The following is an 11,696-nucleotide window of genomic DNA, read 5'->3' as shown; positions in this document are numbered from 1 at the left end:
TCTCAAGTCAATGCTCTTAATATTAGCGCCAAATTATTTACACTTTAACGTTTAAACAAAAAAGAAGTTATCCTATGTTTTCAAGATATCTTATGTCACTAGGCAACACATAATCACATATATTATAGTAACTTATAGTAGGAGGGGTTGGTACATTACATGATCCTCTACCACAATAAATGCATGATTTATGATATATCTTTATTATTACTAATTTAATATTTTCACTTAAAAAGATTAAAAATTTCACTTAAAAAGGATTAAAAATTTCAAAACTATGAATTTCACATTAAACAATAGTTATATTGAGATGGACAAGATAATTAAGTTAAGGAGTTAAATTTATATAAATTATTTAAAATCAATAATCAATATGCATATCAATATGATGTAAATTGTGATACAATATGATGTAAATTATTTCCCAATAGGAGACATGTTAGAGTGGAACTAAAATATAGTTAAAAATTTGACATGACAGTTGAATAAAATGGAATTAAACGTATGAGCTTGATTTAATTTAACAGATTTTTAAATAAGAACATGTTTTTATTAAACTAACTAAGATCAGACAACATTCTATTTCATTTTGCGTGTCATCAAATACTATCATTATTTTCACTTAAATCATGTAACTGAATAAAATACAATTTAAATATAATATAAAAATTTGCTTACTTTCAAAATTCAAAAAAAGTTGGTTGTATTACATTTTTTTTTTATTCTTATTCTTCAAAATGAAGTTAACTAACTTAATATTTGTTCAAAAATAATCTATCATTTAGTTTGAAAAGTTTGATTCATGAATTAAAGAAGATGAATTTTAGCTAAAAATAAGTTTATTAAATAAATAAATCAAACTTAAAAGAGATACAATTCTTTAAACTTATAAGTTTATTCCACATATATACCATAACTCGTAAGAATTTAAACATGTATGCTCTAATGTATGTTTACAGACAAAGCATATTTCTACCATTACATTATCAAGATACCTATCATACATTGTTGAGATTTTTTTTTGGTTTCCCACGGTTATCCTCATACTAGATATAATCATGTCTGAGCTAGGAACATCCACAGGTATGTGGGGCTTACTCTCCCAGTGGACATTTTTTCCATCCACAAGACTCGAACTCGAAACCTTACTTAAGGGGAATCAAACATATACTACTTAAATCAACACTATACATAATTGAGATTTTATAATGAATTCTACATTTTTTCACATAAAAGTCTTTTCTAGTGCATAACCAAAAGTGGGATGACCTTCCCCCTTAAGTCTATTACTTCTTTATTTCCTACTAGAGGCATAACTCAAATGTTCAATTTATAAAACAACAAATGTTCTATTTATAAAATATATGTTTTATGAGTTTAATCACCAGTTAAACACAATACTAAAACCATCACATTGAGGATATACATGATATTAATTGGTGGTGGATCATGATGTAAAGTTTAAGGACAACAATATTTAATTATAATTTATACTTAAGATTAATTCACTAATAAAAACTATATATAATTTTCAAAGTTTTAAAATAAAATATTAATTATAAATAATAATAATAATAAATTAACAATTATACACATTAAAGGAAAATGTATATTTATTTAAATTGATATGCAATCATTTTTTTTAAAGACTTAATCTCATCCATGACTGAATTAAAAGTAAAATTTTTAGTTATTTCATATTCAATATAAATTATCATGACGTGTGCAAAATTAAGCATCTTTTATTTTACTATGTAATTTTGTTTGATTATCTTTGTTGTTGAAAATGATCTTTTTATAGTAGCTAACATAATAGTTAAGGTAAGATGAATAATTCAATCAAACAAATAATATGTATTCAATTTCTCCATATTGTCAAAGTTGCATTTAATTCATAGATGATTACTTAAGAGTTTTTTAAACATAAGTAGCTAACAACATTAACTATAAAATGTTGAAATTCACATATCAAGCTAATCTTCTCTTGCTTATAGAAATTTAAATTATTTATAAAAATCATTTGAATTTTATGATTTTTTTCTGCAAAATTTAACAAAAACAACGTGTCATCCTCATAATCTATTTTGTAAATGTAAAATTATTACGAAATCAAATAACATCATCATAATATTATAAGAATTATCAAAATCTGGAAGATAACTTGATTCATTATAATTTTTAGAAGGATCATTTAGGTGATGGGAAAAGGATAACAAAATATTATACTAATTTTGAAGATGTAAATTTTCATAAGGCAATTGCCCCCAAGTGTCCTACGTAAGTTCTGCCTCTAATACTAGCACTTTATATATATATATATATAAATATTTAAGTGTATACACATTAGATATATAATCTTATAATACAAAATATATACATACTATATCTATATTCTATACATACATAAATTTAAAAGTTATTATATATATTTTTATATTGATATATGAATATAAAATATATCAAAATTAATATTTTCATATAAATTAATTAAAAATTTCATTTCTCTTTATATTTATATGAATATATAAATATACATATATACCAATTATTATTTAAGCTTATTTTTTTATTAATATAGTGATATCAAGTGTGGTTTCTCTTTAACTTGCTAGAAATTTCATGAATGTAGTTGAGTCAACATTCAGCTATAAAATAGTTCAGTCGACTGAAACCAACTTTTAACTCAGTCAAACGTGACTTTACTCTACTCATTCCATCCAGTTACAAGTTTGAAAATTGAGATTAAGGAATAGTTACAAAAGAAAAAAAATACAGGTGCAATGACCTAACTGTTATCCTACCACACTCCTTCCTGGGTGGTAACCGCAGAGGATAACATACACCACACAAATATAAAAAGATCTGTTTTTCTCTTTATTTTAAATAACAAAAAAAATATAGTTTTATTATAATTAAAATAATAAAATATTATTGAAAATTATATTCTTTTATTTTTTGAAGTATTTGCTACTCCCACCCATCCTCACTCACATTTCCCACTACGCTCATGAAAAATTGTATATATTGAGGGTCACATCCAAGGGCTGAGGACGAGACATACTATGAATTGACACCGTCCGATACATCCTTTCATAAACAACCATAAGATGAAAACTGGAGCGAGATCCAACCGTCAAATAATATTCTAAAAAATTGAAATTCAAAAGCTTGGAAGAGAGAGGGAGGAGAAGAGAAGAAGAGAGGGTCGAACAACAAAAAAGAGGTCCCTCTCTCTCTCTTTCTCTCTCTCTCTTTCTCTCTCTCTCTTACACCTCATACTCTCTTCCTTTCATTCTTTCTGTTCTTTTGTTTATTCTTCTTAAATTACTCTCATTTTCAATTTTTTCATCTCGTGTGTTGTGTTGTTATTTGGATCCAAGTGTCTTCAATTTTGGCAATATTCCACGACCTACGGTTTTGATTCATGAGCTTCACAATCGTGAGGTGTTTTTTTCCGTTTTTTTCTTCTAGAAGATTCTCCAACGGTGTTTCGATCTGAAAGTCACTGAATTTCAGCTTATTTTTTGTTATTCTAATTCGTAGTGGATAATTGATGGTTCAAGTTGTTATTCTTCGAACTTTTGTGTTTTGATTTTCGTGTTTTTTTGGTACTACCTCATTATCTCCTCACCTTTTGGGTAATGAAAGAACCCCTTTCAGATGTGTGGCTGCCCTCATAATAAGTGTCACTGTAATCGAACTTTTGGTCATCAATCTAGGATAAAGAGGACTTTGTAATTTGCCGTAAAAATTGTTAATTTATTTGATTGTAACTGTTACTTGTTATTTATATCCCTATGGGAGAAGGTGAGGGTATTGATTATCCTCCAAAGAATGTATCATCATCTGATGCTGCACCTGCACTTGATATTCCCGCCAAGAAGCTGGCGAGGCAGCTCAATTTCACCGGCTCTGGTGGGGCGGTGCTGCTTCCAGAACAAGAAAAATCACAGCCGCAACAGCTTCTGTTACAGGTTGATATGGCACAGAGTCAGTTGAGCCTTCAGTCACGGCCACCTCAGCCTCAGACACTGGCGCAATCAGTGATTTCTTCGCTGCCGCTACAGCAGCTTCCACTGCAGGCACCTCATCCTTCATTGAGGGTTGGGTAAGTTTGTTGAATGCTTATAATTTCTTACTGTTTTGATTTCTGCACTGATAGTGAGTGGCATTGCTTTTTAAATTTCCTTAAGCTTAGTTTGAGAATTTGATTTTGGAGGGGAAGGAAGAGAAAGAGAAGGCTTGAGAGCCATAAAATACACTTGTGAGATGACTCCCAAGCCTTCCCCTCCAAAATCCAACTCTCAAACTAACCCTTAGGGAAACAAATTTATCTGTTTTTAAAAAAATGCGGCCTTTGTAAATTATGGAATTGGAAATTGATGACTAATGTTGCTTTTTAAAGTTACTAATCGGTGTGAGGGTTGGGTGAGTTAGTTTAATACAAGTGCTTACTGTTTTGATTTCTGAACTGAAGGTAAAACTTCACATGTTTTTTTAAAAATATGACCTTTGTAAATTATGAAATTGGAAATTAATGAATAATGTTCCCTTTTTTGTAGTTTTGATCTCTAGGTTAGTTTCAAATTACTAATCGGGAGAAAATATCTAATTTGTATTTCTACTGTTGAAATCATAGTTTTGTGTGGATGATTTGATATTTTCTGTTTGGGCTTCTAATGCTTGCACAATGTTTTGATTTGCAATTAGCAATTTTTCCGTGCTCATCATTACTCAAATTCTAGAGACAACATCTCCACTCACAAGGTAAGGCTGCATAAATCTACCATCCCCAGACCTCACTAGGTGGGAGTCTCATGCATTGGACTACCCTTTTCTTTTCTTTTTTTCACTTTCAACATACCATGTACTAGCTTATATTGAATTTCTGTAGATTCTCCTTGCTACTGGGAAAGGATGGTGGGGGTTTAAATTGGTTTCAAGAGCTTGACTTTGGAAGTTGGCTTGCATGCACAATTTTAATATTAATTCCCATTTCGGTTTGAGATTTTAGTGATTAGGAAACTGTGATGCATGAGTAATTTGAAATGGTTTCCGTATTGGTATGGATACTCTTGGGTTTCAATGTGTAGTTACCGATACTCAATTGACGATTAGTACCGTATATCACTCAAATAGAAGTCCTTAACCCCTCAAGTTACCAACTTTTGTTACAAAGCTGTTTGATTGGCTATTAAGTGAAACAAACTACTGCTTCACTCACTCCCTTTATACCATGTGCTCTCTTTATATATTTTTACTTGAATTACTTTATATAGTTTGTTGAAATCTCATAATTAGAACATCATAAAATTGTATTTATCTTATGATTTAATTTCTCTACTATTCATATTTTAATATGTATCCTGATTTACTAATACCCTAGTTTTTTTAGAAATTTTGTCATATCCTCTGTCAAGTGTCAATGCATTATCCAACATTCATATGTTAATCATCATTGACTGTTAAATATATGCAGTAATACACAAGAACGGTGGATTATATATTGATTGTGTAAAAAAATTTACACTTATAGTGTATATAGATATTAAACTCTTTGTAATTAGTCTTATGTTCTGGTTAATTTAGTATCTTTTAAAATTTATTTATTCTTCAAACATTATTGTTAATTTGATTTTTTTCTTCATATTTTACTCTTACTTCATTCAGGAAATCAGAATCTCCAAAAGCAAGATCAAGACCCAACTTTGAAAGTAAAGATGGTACTCCAAAGAAGCAAAAGCAGTGCAATTGCAAACACTCAAAATGCTTAAAGCTGTAAGCAAAAATTTCCTCATTGTCTCTGTTGACTTGTTGCTGCACGCTTGCAACTTATTGTCTATGATACGAATCTATACTTACCTAAATTCAAATGTTTTGAGCAGATATTGTGAATGTTTTGCATCGGGAGTATATTGTGATGGCTGCAACTGTGTAAATTGTTATAACAATGTTGAAAATGAAGCTGCCAGACGAGAAGCTGTTGAAGCTACTTTAGAACGCAATCCAAATGCATTTAGACCAAAAATTGGGAGCAGCCCTCATGGGGCATGTGATAGAAGGGTATGTAGGTTTAAACTTTTTCTAACAGTTAGTGTTGAATGTCATGTTTTGTTGAAGTCAAGGTCAATTTAAGATAGTGCTTATTATGACAGGTTACTTTTCCTCATGTGCTTACTTTTTTTTTTCATAGTGTACGTTTCTATTTCCATAATTGCAAGATATGACTAAGCCATTTCTTCATTTTATATAGAAACAATTTTTTTTTTTAAATTTTTACTAGTTGACTGGTTGTGTTACTTCTCTTTGTCCCCCATTTGTCTTGTCACTGTTAATCTTATTTTCAACAAGACAATATGTTGTTAAGGTTTTTCTGTGAATGTCCTAAAATGCTGTTTTGTTGAAACCAATGCTTTTTATTAATTTAGTTTCCTTATTTTCATTTCCTTTTAATTTAACATGAGTATAGGAAGTTAATATAATTTGGTAAAAATTTGAGTGGAAGTAACTTCAATAAGCAATTTGTTTTTCAAAGGCATGTCTCTATAATATCTGTCTGCACAAGAAGTTGGGCTTTTGATGGTATAAAATTATGGTATGATGGAAGCCTATCATCAAAATACCTGGCAAATTCCCTTATATATGCTCTAAATAAAAGAAAAGTAAAATATTGTGGACATTAATTTTCCTGGTATTAGAAATTGTGTTGCATTTCTTTCAATGCTCTGAAAACTTTTAGTTTTTCTATTGTTAATCATTTTTTAGCTTCACATGAATGTAGGAGGAGGTTGGGGAAGTTTTAATATTGGGGAAGCATAACAAGGGGTGCCATTGTAAAAAATCTGGATGCCTCAAGAAGTACTGTGAGTGCTTCCAAGCCAACATTCTTTGCTCTGAAAATTGTAAATGCATGGACTGCAAGAATTTTGAGGGAAGTGAAGAAAGACAAGCTTTGTTCCATGGAGATCAAAATAACAACATGGTGTATATTCAGCAGGCAGCAAATGCTGCCATAACTGGAGCTGTTGGTTCCTCTGGTTTTTCATCACCGCCTATTTCAAAGAAAAGAAAAGGTCAGGAACTCTACTTTGGGGCTACAACAAAGGATTCATCTGTTGGCAGGCTGGGACAACAGGTAAAACCAGATCGTGGTATGAGTAATTCGCAGGTTTATTTTAACTTGGGTAATTTATTAAATTGGAGAAATGGAGAATTAGTCCAGTTGACATAGCATTTTAAAGTCATGTTTTATTTACCGCATTGGGACCTTGCAAATTTATCAGTTTGTTTGAAAGATGCATTTAAACTTGATTGAATCTTACTATTTTGTTCACGCCCCCTCTGATTTGGTCCAATGTGTTTGATAAAACCCTAGCCCGTGACGAGAACCTATTCCAAAAGATTAGCATTTTGGGTGGGAGACTGGGAGGGCCGTAGCTATCACTTATCAGGTTCTCTCAGCAACCCTGCATAACCATGTACCAATTCTGGTACTTTGCAATGTAAAGAAAGTTTTGTAATCACAATGCCAAGAGGAGATGAATATACCCGTACAGTAGAGTGCTAACCTAGTAACTTTGAGAGGGCCTCACACCTTAAGTAACACATCAAGCTTTCATATTTGCTCAATGTGGACATAAAAGTTGTGGAGGTGAGGCTGGAATTTTTGCCTCAGTACCATGGTGACTTAACATCTGGTCTAAAAACACTCTTTCACAAACTAAGTTGATATTTCATATTAACTTGCTGCAGTTCATCATGAAAGCTTCTAAGGGCCCTTTCATTGCTTAATTTATATACATTAGCATTGTTAGTGATATATTTCTTGTAAGGTTTACCAGGCAAACCACGTTAGGAGTCCTGCACCCTCCTTATCCTTGTCTCCTATCCCATGTGCTCATGTTGGACCTTCAACAGTAGGTCCTTCAAAAGTTATGTACAGGTAGGACAAGTTAAATTCCTGAAATAAAGATACATTTGTTTAATTCAGTTATTAACTCGATTACTGTTGAAGGTCTCTTTTAGCAGACATCATACAACCACAGCACCTTAAGGAGCTTTGCTTAGTTCTGGTTCTTGTATCTGGACAAGCTGCAAAGACACTGACAGGTATGTTGACATTAGATAGCCAACCACCACCAGTTATGCTATTGGTTTGGAAGGACCATTATGTATTATTACTTCTTTCATTCTTCCCTGTGTGAGTGGACTGGTATTAACCTAGAACAGATTTTCCTGTGTTCTCCTCATTTCCCTGCTTTTGCTCTTTCAAAACAGACCGGAATGGTGCATTTGAGACTTTATTTTAGAAGGAAAAGGAGTAAAGGGGAAGGTTTAGTGTGACTTTTCACTTGTATAATAATTTCTGCAAACAATCGTTAAGTTGATAAACCTTTCCAGTCTAAACCCACAAACACACCCTAAGGTGTTTGAGTATTTCCATTTGACGAGTGGGCAGTATATATGGGCCAATTGCCTAACATATGTCTTGCAAATTGAGTTTTCTTAAAATTACATCAGATAAAGCTATCTAAATTGTAGCTCTAGGCTCAAATGAACCAGGAAATGATGAACTTAACAAAATTTTAATCACAATGAGGTTCAGAATGTTTATCAACCAATTACCAGTTACCACCCTCAATGAATTGTCAAATGGAAATAGCAAGATTATTATCAAAGAAATCTTATATCTACTTTTACTTGCAATGTTGTTTATGTATTATTAAACTATTTGAGGGCCCAGTTTGCTAAATTATAAATTACAGAATATAACCTGTTTCAATTGGCAATTTTTCTGCAAACAATACTTTCCTCTACGGAAAATGAGAAAATCATAAAAGGATGTGTAGTCAATTAAAAGTTGTTTCATGTTCCATATTTTGAAGCGTGATCCTGTGTTACTTCAAAAAATTTGGTAACCCTGTGACAGTTGGCAGTGTTATTTGCCATTAAATAACTTGAGTGGTGAATTTCTAATTTTGGAGTGTAAAATGGTCGCAATGCCGGGGCAGCTGAAAGTTAGGGTACCTAAGAAACCTATTATCCTACTTAGAACAATTATATGTACCTAGAAGTATATTCTTAGTGCTAGAAACTTTCAATTATCTGTTTTTTGATGATTCTAGTTATCTTATCTACCAAGTGATATCAGCCAATCCACATTATTATGAATTAATTTTCTCTGACCAATTATTGTTATTAATATGACCAGACCAGAAAAATTTAATGGACAAGCATACAGAAGATCGGCGGGCAACATCCCATGTTTTTTCAACTCAAGAGCAATTACCAAGCCAAAAGGAATCCGATGATTGTTCGAAAGCAAACCAAACAGATAAAATCAGCCCAGATAATTCCAGTTCAGATGGTGCTGATGCCCCAAAAGGAAGGTCAATGTCTCCTGGAACTTTAGCATTAATGTGTGATGAGCAAGATACAATGTTCATGACTACTGCCTCCTCAATTGGGTCAATAGCCCATGCTTGCAACACATCTTCACAATTGCCTTACAGACAAGGAATGACGGATGCCTATGCAGAGCAAGAAAGGATTGTGTTGACGAAGTTTAGAGATTTTCTTAACAGGGTTATAACTATAGGAGAAATAAATGGCAAGTTAACATTTTCCTCTCCTCTAGTTATAAATTTTCTTTCTGAGAATTTCACATAACCTATTCTTAGTGTTGGGCTTTGGCAAATATATCCTCAAGATTCATTTTTCGCAAGTTGTAACACCTCAGCCTTGACATGTGACCCTTGGGTCCATGAATTTATTGAGTGCCCTTTAAGCCTAATCACTCCCTGCAGTATTTTATTCCTCCTAGAGGAAGCCTCTTACGACTCGAACCCGTGATCTTAAGGATTCATAGCTTAGTGGTAGCGACTCAATGAAATCTGTGGCTATAAGTCCCTGAGATCACGGGGTTGAGTCGCGGAAGGCTCCCTCTAGGGTGAATAAAATGTTGCCGGGGTATTTAAACTTAAAGGGTGGCATACTCAATAAATTCATGGGCCGGCATGGATCGCATGTCAAGGCTGAGGTGTTACACAAGTAACCCGTCAACTTTGATAAACTTTTTAATAGCTGCTTCCATTTGTTTTCACAAGTTAGTTTGTCTCTGATACCATCCCTGCACATAAAATTTTCAGCTGCTACATTCCACTCTATTCATCTTCCTTCCATTTCTTAGGAAGAGATCATTCTTAAACACCAAAATCTTGAAAGCGACCCATTTTGTGTCAAAGTTAGAGGGTTATTCTTTTTTTACTACCAGTTACAAGTAAAGTGTGTGAAAGGATGGGTGAGTTGCATGGAGCATGAACTAAAGGGGACATTATATGGATAGAAAATGATTCTCTATAGTTGGAATGGAAAGTGTATAACAACTACAGTTAGGCAGATAGCCAGCCATAAAAAAGTTACTATTTGGCGAAAGGTTCTGCCGATTCAAATGGTTTTGAAATATCTATTTTCCTTTCTAAGATAAAGTATAAGAAATGGTTCGATTCCTGAGAGCAATACTTGTTGGAAGGGGTAGCCACACATCCCGAAAGGGATTAGTTGTTTACCCCTATAGGATGAGGGGATATCCTTTTTTTGTACTACCAAGGGTATTCCCTCACCCTATGGGCCAGGAATTAATCCATTTTGGGGTGTGTGGCTCCCTTCCCAACAAGTTGTTTACCCCTATAGGATGAATGGATATCCTTGATAGTACCAAAAACATAAAGTATGGAAATTTGTTTGCTCCTCGATTCCTTAGATGTTTTACTGTATAGTTCTGTAGTCTAACTATACCCCATCTCATTTATTTTGCATAATATACTTTATTTGACTAATTTCTATTCCCAATTTCAGAAACAAAGTGTTCTTCATTAGCCAGAAGTGAATTACACAGTCCAAAGGACCCAATCATCAATGGCACTGGAAATGCCAGAGCGGAGACAACACAACAGCAGGGAGCCGCCAGTAATGGTGTTGCCAAAGCTCATGTTCCACCCATGGCAACAAGTATGAGCACGATATCCACATCTTTGGTTGCTAATAATGTTCCTGAAAATGGGGAAATTAAGCTGAAGGTGGAAAAAGATATATGAAAAGTTTCTAAGTAGGAGGATGTGCCTGGATATTATTGGAAGAAAAATTAGAATAATGGTGTGGATTGAATGCTAGAACTTCTGTTTAACATAAAGACTGAGACAGTGCCTTTGACGGGGTGTCCATTGTCAAGCATACAAAGCCACCACCACTTCGAATAGGATTAGATTTTTTTCTTTAATCAATTTTCATGTTCTATTTCGGTCCTTTATATATATGTTAAGTGATTACTCAGCTTCAGCTTAACTGGTAATTTTCAGCTTTGTAATTTGATAGATTAAAAAAATGCAATTTAAAACTTTCCCTCCATCTTCGGTCTCTTTTTTTTCTTTCCCTTTTCTTTTATGCTTTGCTCGTTATTGTCTTTATATATAAAGATTTCCTGTTTTCTTAACATGTTTGTTTTAATTGTTAAAAAATAATATGAAATGTACAGTACAACTGTACAAGTATATAACATTTATAATTTAAAAAAATATATATATTTAATGATTTCAGATTTAGTTATTTGAATAAGTAATAGATATTTTGTTAGGCATTTTGACATGCTCCTTTTAACAGTATGTTTGCTTCAAATAAGGGGAGATGAGAAAGGCTTT

At 32.7% G+C, this 11,696-nt stretch overlaps 1 protein-coding gene across 2 annotated transcripts; it reads left to right on the top strand.

Moving 5' to 3' along the window:
* LOC109332252 (protein tesmin/TSO1-like CXC 5) lies at window positions 3,102-11,126 on the top strand. 2 transcript variants are annotated; one of them, XM_019567169.1, is made up of 8 exons: window positions 3,102-4,108; window positions 5,671-5,778; window positions 5,886-6,063; window positions 6,782-7,135; window positions 7,833-7,942; window positions 8,015-8,109; window positions 9,212-9,610; window positions 10,858-11,126. In XM_019567169.1, the coding sequence occupies exons 1-8, from the start codon at window positions 3,798-3,800 to the stop codon at window positions 11,094-11,096; spliced, it is 1,794 nt and encodes a 597-aa protein (XP_019422714.1). In that variant the 5' UTR covers window positions 3,102-3,797; the 3' UTR covers window positions 11,097-11,126. The 2 variants fall into 2 exon arrangements, with proteins under 2 accessions (XP_019422714.1, XP_019422715.1); XM_019567170.1 differs by having other exon boundaries at window positions 3,115-4,108; window positions 7,842-7,942.

Source organism: Lupinus angustifolius, chromosome LG18, assembly GCF_001865875.1.
Source record: "Lupinus angustifolius cultivar Tanjil chromosome LG18, LupAngTanjil_v1.0, whole genome shotgun sequence".
Classification (NCBI taxonomy): Eukaryota; Viridiplantae; Streptophyta; class Magnoliopsida; order Fabales; family Fabaceae; genus Lupinus; species Lupinus angustifolius.
Note: the sequence above shows the minus strand (reverse complement) of the source record. Positions and strands in the feature narration are given on the sequence as shown.